Here is a 12,615-nt window from a genome sequence, read left to right on the forward strand (position 1 = left end):
GTCATTCCTTGTGAGGAAGTTGCGGCGCGTACAGTACAAGAAGCTGAGGGACTAACGAGGCCAGTGTGTCTTTCTTCCTACTTAAATGTCCTGACTGTCCCAGTTAGACATGAACAGGACACTGGGGCAGTGGGGAATTGCCTCAGGAGCAATGTAAGGGCTTCTTCTTCTTCTTCTTCTGAGCTCGGCATTATGGGAAATAGGATCTGTGAGGGCGTGGGGGGTGTTGGTTCTGCTCCAGGTGGAAATAAACGACAAAAAGGTAGAAATCAAACTGCTTTTAGGTCTCACCTTTGGACAGGGAAGTGGCTTTCAACTCCTGAGAGTGGTTTTCTAGGTTTTCTCTTCCTCTGCTGGTCAGCGACTGGGAGTCGTGGAGAGCAGCGAGGGGCCCTGGTACCCCGGAGAGCAGGGTGGCAGCTTGTTGGCTCCAGGCGGTTCAAAAACTCTTGCATATAACATCTGCTGTTGGCTCTTGCTGATGGAGTAGGAGGAGCAGAACACCACAGGTCTCTCTGGATTTTATACATCTGTCCTGAGGGCCTGGCGCCTGTCGAGGCAGACATGTGCAGATTTTAGAGATTTTAGGTCTTCGCCTGTGGGTGTGGAAGGAACCAATAACCTATTGCTATCTACAGAAATAGAGCAGGTTTGTTTATGCTCTTGTACCGAGCTGCAACATCCATGTTTCTCTGACTCTGGGATTTTGGAAAAAAAAAAAGACACATACTCACTCAGAATGAACTAACTTTGGTTTGTCTACTAAATGGGTTAAGTGAGTTGAGTTTCTAGCCGGAGGCCTCGTGGTGCCAAAGAGTGTGTCGTCTCCCTCTAGTGAGAGCATCACCAGAAAAAAAAAAAGGTGTAACAGTAGAGAAGAAAAGAACAGGTGTCTTTCTGTGATGAGAGAGTGGTGCAGTGTGGACAGGTTGGAGTCTCAGAGCTTTGAAGGGAAAATAATGACAGTTTGAAACGGTGAAAATCACTTTCTATCAGAAAAAAAAAAACGTCCAAACAGTTTGTAAAGTGTTTCACCAGGAAAACAGTGGCCAGTGACAATTCTGGGAGCATTTGACTATGTGTTAGCTCATAAAATAAAAGTTTTCCACTAAACGAGACATTTTACAGAGTCAAAGTAGATTGTAAAGTTTCTTCCCTGGTCTCTTAACAAGAATGCAGACAGGACAATCAAAGCTGCTTCTGTTTTGCTTTTGGCTATTCTGCTGTACCAAATACTAAATGTATGGTCCATGTACACTTTATGGATGGAGTGCATGATTTAAAAAAAAAATGCATACAGAGGAGAAATGTCTAACTATATGATTGATGATTAGTCCTGTGACCATTTGATTTAAAGCACATAAGATGTCAAAAATGTCCCTCTGCTTCTGTTTGTTCGCTCTGTGGCGCACTGAGATGAAATGACTCAACTAAATGACACACTCCTACGCACACACACGTATTTGCAGTAGCACACACACACACACACACACACACACACACACATGTGTAATGTTATTAAATCTTTCTTTTATTTTAGCGGCTGACGGCCCAGGCGACCGCTTCATCATCGGAGAGTCCCAAGCTGGAGAGCAGGTGCGTCAACGCCCACTTCAACACTTGGACACACATGTTCTCTTTCACTCACAAAAAGACCCTAACACACACACGCACACACACAAATGGTAACAATCACTCTCACGCAAAAACACCCACTCAACCTGTATATGAAAATAAAGTGCTCCACTCTTGTCCTTCACCTCTTGCCTTGACCAGCTGTAATTGCACACCAGTGTGTTCCCTGAGAAGGTGATGAAAAGCTCTTCACCCCAAAGCAGGACTAGAAAGTCAAAGTGCTGCCAAACTCTAAAACAGATTAGACCTCTGAGACAAGAGGAGGCTACAGAGATTTATCGACTGCCCTGACATCGACATCGTGTCTTGAACAAAATCAGCACAAATGCAAACATGCACTCCATACAGTCCAGGCCGAACTCTTTACAAACAATTTGTTTGCTTTTGTTCAAAGCTGTCATGAGTCTTCACTCAGTTTAATCTTTCACTTCACTTAAGCTCCAAAGCTGAAAAGAGACACCTTGCAAACTTTTGCAGGACTATCAGTGTGCCATGATTTATCCTAAATTTGAATTTGAATTAAATTTCAGTCTTATATTTTTGTCCGCTGTGTGTCCCCCGAACAGCCCACCCACACAGTGATGCCTGGCCAGGTGATGAGGGTGACGACGGGCGCTCCTATCCCCTGCGGGGCCGACGCCGTGGTCCAGGTGGAAGACACCGAGCTCCTCCGAGAGTCTGAAGACGTAAGATCAGAAAAGTTTACATCCACACACACTGAGATGAAGCCTCGATACTGACACCATAGCAACTGCAATTGGGTTGTGTTTTAAAATTTCACAATGAGTGAGTTAAGCCCAGAGATGGATGGGATGCATAATGAATCTTGCTCCAGCACAATCACTTGGGTCTGATGGGAAACTGTCTGTTCACTGTGATGTGTCTGACAGCTGATTTTTATCTTCCAGGGCACAGAGGAGCTGGAAGTACGAATCCTAGTACAGGCTCGTCCAGGGCAGGACATCAGGTTAGTGTCTTCTTCTGATGGTTACTGTAAGAAAAAAAGCTGAAATCAGAATCCTTTTCTAACAAATACTGCAGATCAGTTTTGAATTGCACTGTGTGTGCTCATTTCTCCCAAGGCCTATCGGTCATGACATCAAGCGTGGAGAGTGCGTGCTGGCAAAAGGCACCCACATGGGCCCATCTGAAATCGGCCTCCTGGCCACTGTCGGAGTCACAGAGGTGGAGGTCCAGAAATTCCCTGTGGTGGCCGTCATGTCCACAGGAAATGAGGTGAGCTTTAAAGCAATAGTTCAACATTTTGGCAAATTGGCCCATTGCCATAATCCCTTAGCAGTAGGATCGTTACCTTTAATTGTCGGAGCTATTTTTAGAACGGCGGAGCAGAGCCGCGAGCTACGCTAGCTACGCTACGGAGGCTAATGGGATTTCTTGGTTTCCCTCATCAAACTCATCAAATACACAACCCACCACCCCAAAACGCTCTAGTGGACAAGTTGTGACCTGCACATTCACCGCGCTATGAGATAATAACAGAACGTTACGAGACAGAGTTGTTTTCGTGGTAAATGCAGAGACTGCTTGCCGAAAAACTGTCCCTGACAGGAACTCGCATCAGCGGTTTTGCATGAATTTACCTCTAAAACAACTCCGTCTCGTAACGTTCCGTTATTATCTCATAGCGTGGTGAATATGCAGGTCACAACTTGTCCGCCAGAGTGTTTTGGAGTTGTTGGATTGTGTATTTGATGAGTTTGATGAGGGAAACCAAGAAATCCCTTTAGTCTCCGTAGCGTAGCTCTGAGCAGCTCGCGGCTCTGCTCTGCCGTTCTAAAAATAGCTTTCACCGACAATTAAAGGTAACGAGCCTACTGCTATGACTATAGGGATTATGGCAATGGGCCAATTTGCTGAAATGTTGAACTAAGAAGAAAACATTATGTTCATTTGGGAAATTACCTTATGCACTCACCTCAGTAAAGATACAGTGCATTGTTATTTTTAGTCTTTGCCACAGAGTTTCGGCCTCAGCTGCAGAGGATACAGCAGTGAACCATGTTTGCTGACGGTGCACCTCGGTCATATTTATGCACAATTAACACTGTTTGCTTTGACTGTGGACACAACACTCAGAAGTGAGTGCGCGCTCATCTGTTTCATATGTGCTTTCATGTGTTCGTCTGTGACCGGGTGATTTACATTTATTCGTTTTCTGTGCAATTAACACGCAGTTTAAAATTTGATGGGGTGTGTAACTTTCGGGGAGATCGTCAGCAGACACTAAATGCCCATAACACCTTGTTCTCAGCGCCGTGCAGATATATTTAAAGTATGTATAAATCAGCCGTGAGTCACCTAAACCGTGGCCACATGCCAAACCTGCGAGGTGGAAGATTGTCCTCATGTCTCCTTCTTAGTGCAAGTCTAATGAAATGGAGGCTATAGCTCAAATATGATGCAGTATAGATATAAGAAGAACATAAAATATCCAACTTGCTGCTTGGAATTGAAAGTCTATACATATACACATAATACATCTGTCTAGAAACCCACTATAAACATGCAAATTTAGATTCATAATAAGAAGGTAAGGATGCAGGAATGAAAACAGCGGACAAGCATTATACAGTTTGATGATTCACATTATTCCAAAACATAACCAAAGCACATTACACACATACTGCATTTAGTCATGTTAAGTAGTTGTTTTTTCTGAGAGTAGGGCTGCAACGAAAGCCTACTTTCATTATTGATAATCTATTTCTTTATCTGGATGAATGACTTGTTGATCATTACGCTCATTTAGTCAATAAGAAAAGAGGAAAACTGACCCGAGATCTTCATTTGCTCATCTCTCTCTCTCTACCAGTTCAAACCCCACATTTATTCAGTTTATTTATATCAGTTTAAAAAGAAGCCAATACAACATTTTCAATCAATGAATACACCGATCATTTAATCACAATGTGAAAACACAAGCATCAACGAATCTGTGATGTCAATGCAACACTTCAGACAGTGTTTACTCCACTCAGTCAGAAGTGTTGTATGATATTTTTAAACTGAGTAACATCTTTGGCAATCGCTGTATTGGCCTATTTTTCAGAATCACTTGGTTCCAGGAACAGAACAGGCTAAATACAGTAATAATGTGATAGTAAACCAAGGCTGGTTCTGCCAACAAGCATCTTAGCCCCTCGTCCCCCAGCTCAACAATTATTCCATTCCCCACCAAAGGAGACGCTAAGAATATTTACTGACTTATGTTTATTAAGTCTTAGCTGATTTTTACTGACTTAAAAAAAGGGATCAGTGGCTATTCAGTAGTATAGAATGGGTTTTTGATGTCTTTGTTTTCTCCGATTGTTGTCTTGGAAGCTGCTGAACCCAGAGGACGACCTCCATCCTGGGAAGATCAGGGACAGCAATCGCTCCACCCTGCTGGCCACCATCCAGGAGCACGGCTACCCCACTATCAATCTGGGCATCGTGGGAGACAAGTGCGTCTTCCCTTCAAATTTACTAAGTCATAAACATTTCCACACCTCCAATATCATGTCCATCATCCTGCTATTTTTTCTTCCTTTCCAAATCTAGCTCTCTATTTTCTTTGACCTTCCATCATTTGCTCTCCTGCGATTTGGTTTTTAACATCTGTTTGTGTGTGTGTGTCTGCTTGCACCCCACAGCCCCGATGACCTTCTCAACGCTCTGAATGAAGGCATCAGCCGCGCTGATGTCATCATCACCTCAGGAGGAGTGTCCATGGGAGAGAAGGTATGTGACTGAAGACAGTGAACGCATCCAGTCATGTTATTGTGTTTCAGTGACACCGTGTGGCAGAGAGTGGGACAGCAGCATTTACAGTGAACAAGGAAAGAAAAAAACACAAAGTCCAATTTTTTGCACCAATTTAAATGACATTTTTATCTGGTAAATGTCTGATTATTTGTACTATTCTTATTTTGTAAGTCCCTTGTGTCAGCATTTCATCATGTTTTTTTTATTTCCTCTTCTTCAGGATTACCTGAAACAGGTGCTGGATATCGATCTTCATGCTCAGATTCATTTTGGTCGTGTTTTCATGAAACCAGGGTAAGAAAGGTTTTATTATTCTTCTTTATTCTGAGGCAACTGTCCTCACTCATCAGGCATTTTACAGACAAATGGATAAGAATGAGGAAACGTCAACAAAATAATCAGAGCCATGTTGCACAAAAAAGACAAATTACACAAAATTAAAGCGTGTAATATAAAATGTGAGACAGATTTATAATGAAGTCTAAATTGATATATGTTGTTTGTTTGTTTTTTCAGTCTCCCAACAACATTTGCGACCTTGGACATCGACGGTGCTCGCAAACTAATCTTTGCCCTCCCAGGTAGTGTGTGAAGTTGAGAGAAAGAGTGATTCACGCCGCTGCTTCTGAAGAGATGTTACTCATATATTTTTCTCTTCTCGCTCTCCTTTCTGTGTCTGTCCGTCTGTCCTAGGAAACCCCGTGTCCGCTGTTGTCACCTGTAATCTTTTTGTCATCCCTGCCTTAAGGAAGATGCAGGGCATTTTGGACCCTAGGCCCACCATCATCAAAGCGAGGGTAGGATGTAGAGGGCAACAAGGACAGAACCCTGGCTTATTGGCCAAGACATACAAGGCCAAAGGTTTTGAACTTCTGGTGGTCACAAAAAGTTTGTTTTTTTCCCGTTTAATGATCAGGTAGAAGATCTGTTGCATACGGGCTGAAAAAGATGTTTCAGCCTCCCACTGTATCAGATGTAGAGATGTAGATGTCACTTTGAACAAAAAAAAACTTCCAATTTACAAAAAGGATCTGTTCTCTTCTCGCTTGAGGACATTTCAGTGTATATACAACAAACTGCAGCAGAGAGCAAATACAAAACATCAGAATACTTCCAATTATATTTGTACTAAAGTTTCAGATCGGGACATTGCAGTCCATTGCATCTTAACTTATGATTTTATACCATTTTCATCATCCGCTTGATACATATTTATGACCACCATGTTTTGCTCTGACTTGGCAGAGAAGGCAATCACAGCCCACACTGACCTGAAGGCCTGCTCCCCCGTCATGAATATTCATAATTGTTGAGCAAGACAAATCATAATAATATCACACACACACACACACACACACACACACACACACTGCGCAGACATAGCCTGTGTGTGTCCCCAAGTAGCATCATCAAGTAAGAGGTCTGGTCCCCTGCCATCATGGGCGCTATCCAGAGTGCTATGCTACATCACTTGGTGTTATAAAGCAGTTAGAAATCAACTTGAACACATTACTGCCACTTAGTGGTGGAAGTGATGGCTCTAAAGTGCAGATGAAGCCAGATAATTTCCCTCAGCAGATGGCATCAGACCCAGGTCAAATAGTATTCTGGAAAAAAAAAACCTTGGTGTCTGCCAGCAAAGTTGGAAGAGCTTTCCACTGCTTTCTGTTTGCCTTTTTGCCTATTAGCAAATATATAAAGTTGAATGTACAAAAGTATTTGGCAGAATTTGGGTTGGCAGCTAGCATTTAACCCAGTAATTATATTCTGGTGATTGCCTAGATCTGGGATTTTTGCCATTAGGAGTATTTAATTTTTTTTTTTTTTTTCGTGTTGTTTGCTTTTCTTTCTTTCTTTCTTTTCTTAGCTGTAATCATTGTGCTGCATTCATGCGCTTGAGGAAAGTTGGATATCAAGGACTTCCCCAAGTTTGGCAGTAAATCAGTTCTTGGGGACACATGCTAAACAAACAGAAAATGTTACTTAGTCCAAAGCCTTGTGGGGATTAGTGATGGAGTAACTGCAGCTACTTCCAACATGCATGGAAGAAACAAAAAAAAAGAGTCTCAAGAGATCAAACTCCTTATCAGGGTCACACGTCCACAGTGTCCCCAGTCTACAGACAACAAAGTCTGAAACTGTCTACAACTAACTATGTGCGAGGAAACCGGGGTTTGGCCACCCACGACAATAAAGTGACTTGCTGACATGTGAGTATAATTTGTGTTGTATGTTTTTTTCCTCAGTTGTCTTGTGATGTGAAATTGGACCCTCGCCCTGAATACCACCGCTGCATTCTGACATGGCATCACCAGGAACCTCTGCCGTGGGCACAGAGCACAGGTACCGAAGTCATACTCATCAAATAAAACTGTATGGAAAAAATAATAATAATTAGCTAGATAGGATTATTTTGGGAGAGTTTTTCACACCTATAGTGAGTGCACATGCATCGGCAAGTGCATTAACAACACGTAGGTATGTGTATCACATTTGCCTTTTGTACAGTGACATGGTGGTTCATCTTGTAGAGCTTATATAAGCAGAAAAGATACTTCTTCTTCAGAGCAAAGAGGAAAAACTATGTTAAAAGTATTTTTACCAGTCATACAGAGTGGGTTAAAATATGTAAACTAGTTGCAGCCTCATATTTGTCTTATCAGAAAGTTAAATAATGAATTATGTTGACGACATCTTTGAGTTGTTGTACGTGAGCCACCAATTGAAATTGAAAACTAAGACAGTCAACAGGAAAACTGCAAAACACAAGAACTTGTTCAATTTTATTTTAAATTTCCACTTCTATCCCCCCCCCCTTGTCACGGTTCAGAGCTCTGATTTTAAGTGTTTTGTCCCCTCCGTCTTCCCGTCCTCTGTGTCGCAGGGAACCAGGTGAGCAGCAGGCTGATGAGTATGCGCAGCGCTAACGGGCTCCTCATGCTACCTCCGAAAACAGAGCAATACGTGGAGCTGCACAAGGGCGAGGTGGTTGATGTCATGGTCATCGGCCGGCTATGATGTCATCACGGAGGGACGGAGAGTTGGCGTCATATAGCGAGGGTTGGAATGGGTGGTTCACGGTGCATGTCCACATATCATTGACTATTCTGTAATATGCAACGGCACAGCTAGTTTTTATTGATTTGGATAACGTTGAGGTATAGTCAACATCTTGATCACAACCTAGATACATATGAAAAAATTAATTTAAAAAGATTATAGTATTTCAAACAAAGAAAATATAACTTTTAATGAAAAAATCAAATTATAAAAAGAGATTTATTCTGTAATATATTATTATGATTATTCTTATTATTATTATCATTATTCTTCTTATTATCATTATTATATTAAGGCAACTTCGTTCCTTTCATTGCAATTGCTTTGTGTGTTCAATGCTAGACCTTATCTATAGCAGTAGCATTTTAATAGACAGCTGTAGGTGCCTGCCAGGACAAAAAAAGAAAATTATTATTTTCTCATCTTTAGTGGAAAAAAATAATCTGTTTTTTGAAAATGAAGAAAACATTGAGGAAGACTCCAGATTTCCCATGGTGCTCAGCTAAGAGGAAGAGGAGGCACATCAAGGCCACTTCCTCTTTTGAGCGCCCATCAAGGTGACACTTCTGTTTTTCTCTCATTAGTATGCATCATAATGGCTTCACAAAGAGCTTTGCTTGTTGTTTATCTTGTGAGTCTTGTTTATGTGCGCAGTGCCAAATGCCTGGGCAGGGAAGTGTTGATGTTTGGAGAGGGAGGTGGGGGGGGCACGCCTCAGTCTGCCCAGACCCTGAAGCTTCCTTATATTCACAGTGACCGGGTGTAAACTCTGCCCCAAACCCCCCCCAGGGGCGAGCTGAACCTGGGGAAAATAATCTTTTATTTGATCAACTATTTAAGAAAAAAAAAAGAAAGAAAAGAAACAGCTTCTTTAAGTGCTGACAGCCTTTTTAACCAACTTCACAAAAAATGTACAGAAAAAATAAGAACCATATTGTACAGATATATGTGACCAGCACTCCTAAGGAAATTATTAAGCAATGAGGAGACATTGAACAACGCTGTACTATAACATTTTCTGTAATGATATGAAACTGATGAAAGAGACTAAGATAATAAAAATCCTTGATGATTATGTAAAAAAAAAGTTCTTGTTGGGTTTCCTTTTTTAATAAAATATATCTAAAGAAAAAGCAGTGATTTTCTTCTTTGGTAGCCTACTAAAAGTTTGGTAGGTGCAGTAGCCTAAAGGTTAGAGAAGTTGCACAGATTTTTGAATGAATGATACCCAGGGGGCAAAATCCCAGTTTTTTGAAAAACGGACACGGAGCGTTGTAAAAGGTTTGACACCAGAAATGATATCTAGGAACTTCAAGGATTAAAACCTGGGTGGACAACCCGGTCAACTAGCTGCTGGAAAGCTACAGGGGGCCAAAACCCCTTTCTGGGGTCATTTTGCTGGCGAAATGATGTAAATGCAAATATTTAGGTACTACAATGGCATAAATAGTCATACAACTATAAAATTTGGCAGAGAGTATCTTGACACATAGGGGGAGGCATGAAAAAAACATTCTGGGGTTTGTTGCAACTCAATTTTAAGATATCACCCTCAACATCCCAAAAAAGACCAAAAAAAGTACTGTTCGCCTGACAAATTCTCATGAAAATTATTATTTTTCAGCACTTTATGGAGAATATCTATGCTTAACATGTATATAGAAAAATTCCTTAATTCATAAGCTTCCATTTGAGTCCAAGATAGCCTTTCTACTAGCTACTGGAAAGCTACAGGCTGTCTCCAAACAATGCAACACCTATTGTGAAAAACTCCATGTTAACTGGCATGATCAGAAACCATTCTATTTCTGGTCTCCCCAAAGTGAACAGATAGATAGAGAAGACCGTTGGCCACAGCAAGTGGAGCTTTGGAGATAGAAAGGCTATCTTGGACTCAAATGGAAGCTTATGAATTAAGGAATTTTTCTATATACATGTTAAGCATAGATATTCTCCATAAAGTGCTGAAAAATAATAATTTTCATGAGAATTTGTCAGGCGAACAGTACTTTTTTTGGTCTTTTTTGGGATGTTGAGGGTGATATCTTAAAATTGAGTTGCAACAAACCCCAGAATCTTTTTTTCATGCCTCCCCCTATGTGTCAAGATACTCTCTGCCAAATTTTATAGTTGTATGACTATTTATGCCATTGTAGTACCTAAATATTTGCATTTAAATCATTTCGCCAGCAAAATGACCCAAGAAAGGGGTTTTGGCCCCCTGTAGCTTTCCAGCAGCTAGTTGACCGGGTTGTCCACCCAGGTTTTAATCCTTGAAGTTCCTAGATATCATTTCTGGTGTCAAAGCTTTTACAACGCTCCGTGTCCGTTTTTTTGCTTTGCCCCCTGGGTATGAGTAACAATCACTGACCATTGTCGAGGTCCATGACCAAACCACCTCAGTGGATACAGTTCCCAAACATAAAGGGGTTTAACTGCATTTATGTGACCGTTTTTTTGTTTTTTGTTTTTTTTAAGAAATTGGCGGGAACTAGCAAAAACTGTATTGACTACTTCTACTGGCATATTTTACTACCACTTCAACATTATATTTTGATTATCAATATGTGCCAGTTAACCATAACCTAACCTACACAACAATCTTTAATATTAAAGAAGCTGTTTGTATGTTTTTGCTATTGCCACACATATCTAACATTAATTAATTGATTAATTTCCACGTGGCTAAGTCACCAGTCTAGATGAAATGTTGTGAGCTCGACATTAGTTCTCATTCACTGAAAGCTACATTATATAATACAGCTGTGGAGAGCAACACCAACTTTCCTTCTACTGACTTAAGCATGCTGTCTAACTGGCTGCTAGCCCATCACGTCAATTTCTGATAGCAACTCACTGTAGCATTCAACCTTTACAACATAGCATTGCTCAGTGGGCATATTATAACCCACTACTGGGGAGAAAACTTGCCAATAGCCTCTTTAAACCACTGGTTTTTATTCTTTTCAGCTTGTGACCCTGCACATAAAGCGGTTTCTAGTTAGAGCCCTTAATTTGCAGTTTAACCAAAGAGACATCCCCATCTGAATTTCTCAAATGATTCAATTTAATTTTCCCACGTTCTAGTATTTTACAATAAAAAGCAAAAGCCAGGAATAGCAACAAAAAAGTCCATAAATAAATAAAGATTTGTGATCTTCTTGCCTTTCCCATTAACCCCTCTCAGATTTATCTTCTCGTCACAGAAGCCATTTTTACAGTGAAGAATGACCTGAGTGCATTTCCGCTAATGAATATTTTTGTCCTTTTATGTATAAGTGAGTTTTAATGCAGGATTTTGACTTTTTTTTGTTTGTTTTTTTACATTGCCGTGTTGGTACTTTTAGGTATGTATCTGAGTACTTTCTCCACCACTACTCCTTCCATATACAAAGAGGAAACAGCTGCATTGGAATGAATCACTGCAAAGAAAAGAGGGTTTAACTGTCTCTCTTTCCAGGAGGGTAAGTATTTAAGAATCAGGAACTGGCAGCAGAGAGCCTAATGAAGAAAAGAGGTTAAGCACAGAGGTGTCTGAAAGGATTAACCTAATAGAAAATGCAGTAGGAAAAAGGCAGCTTCAGGCTTTGGTAAAGATATTTCCGAGGCAGTATGAGATTAGACAGTTTCTGTTCTGCTCTGCAAGGTGAAATGACAGTAGATCCCATTAGCTGGCGATGATTAATAGTGCTGTGACGAGAACTTAGTTAAATACATCTATGTGAATTTGTATAAAATGCGTGGAATGTAAGGGGATCAGTGTGAAGATGACTGTGGAAAAATAACGGAAGATTTTTCATACCCTCAAGTGCAGTAAGTGTATTTATTAAAAGATACACTGACAGAGTAACAAGAGCTTTGCTAAGCATTTTATCTTTTGAGCTGCTCTGTCAGTTTATAATTTTCCTAGAGACACGTCAACCTGTTAAGGCTGCTGGGATGAAAAAAAAACAGTTGGAAAGATTATCAGGAACTACCGATGAATAAATAATTATGGAAACATTTAAAGGCTCAATTTTTGTTATTTTGAACTTGCTGCAGGTTGTCTTACTGGAGGTTTTGACTGTAAACGTGTGTGCATGAGAATTTGTGAAGAAAGGAAAACTGCCATGTTTTTTTTTTTTTAATCTCTGTTTCTGTAGTTTTTGGAGTGCA

The 12,615-nt window shown here is 40.7% G+C and overlaps 1 protein-coding gene across 9 annotated transcripts in view; it reads left to right on the plus strand.

Annotated features, from left to right (window-relative positions):
* gphnb (gephyrin b) overlaps positions 1-9,593 on the plus strand; it is a 103,633-nt gene extending 94,040 nt beyond the window's left edge. For 6 of the 9 annotated variants that reach the window (XM_085770417.1, XM_085770420.1, XM_085770419.1 and 3 more), the window contains 11 exons: positions 1,541-1,596; positions 2,202-2,321; positions 2,544-2,602; positions 2,718-2,871; positions 4,978-5,099; positions 5,289-5,376; positions 5,621-5,694; positions 5,917-5,984; positions 6,094-6,197; positions 7,647-7,743; positions 8,285-9,593. In XM_085770417.1, the coding sequence (XP_085626543.1) occupies positions 1,541-1,596; positions 2,202-2,321; positions 2,544-2,602; positions 2,718-2,871; positions 4,978-5,099; positions 5,289-5,376; positions 5,621-5,694; positions 5,917-5,984; positions 6,094-6,197; positions 7,647-7,743; positions 8,285-8,418 (1,076 nt within the window). In that variant the 3' untranslated portion in view covers positions 8,419-9,593. The remainder of the gene's footprint in view (positions 1-1,540; positions 1,597-2,201; positions 2,322-2,543; positions 2,603-2,717; positions 2,872-4,977; positions 5,100-5,288; positions 5,377-5,620; positions 5,695-5,916; positions 5,985-6,093; positions 6,198-7,646; positions 7,744-8,284) is intronic. The other 3 variants (XM_085770418.1, XM_085770421.1, XM_085770425.1) reach the window with 1 other exon arrangement.
* Positions 9,594-12,615: the final 3,022 nt, after the last annotated feature.

This window comes from Trachurus japonicus, chromosome 24 (genome assembly GCF_045865225.1).
Source record: "Trachurus japonicus isolate A0001 chromosome 24, Traja_1.0".
In the NCBI taxonomy this organism is placed as follows: domain Eukaryota; kingdom Metazoa; phylum Chordata; class Actinopteri; order Carangiformes; family Carangidae; genus Trachurus; species Trachurus japonicus.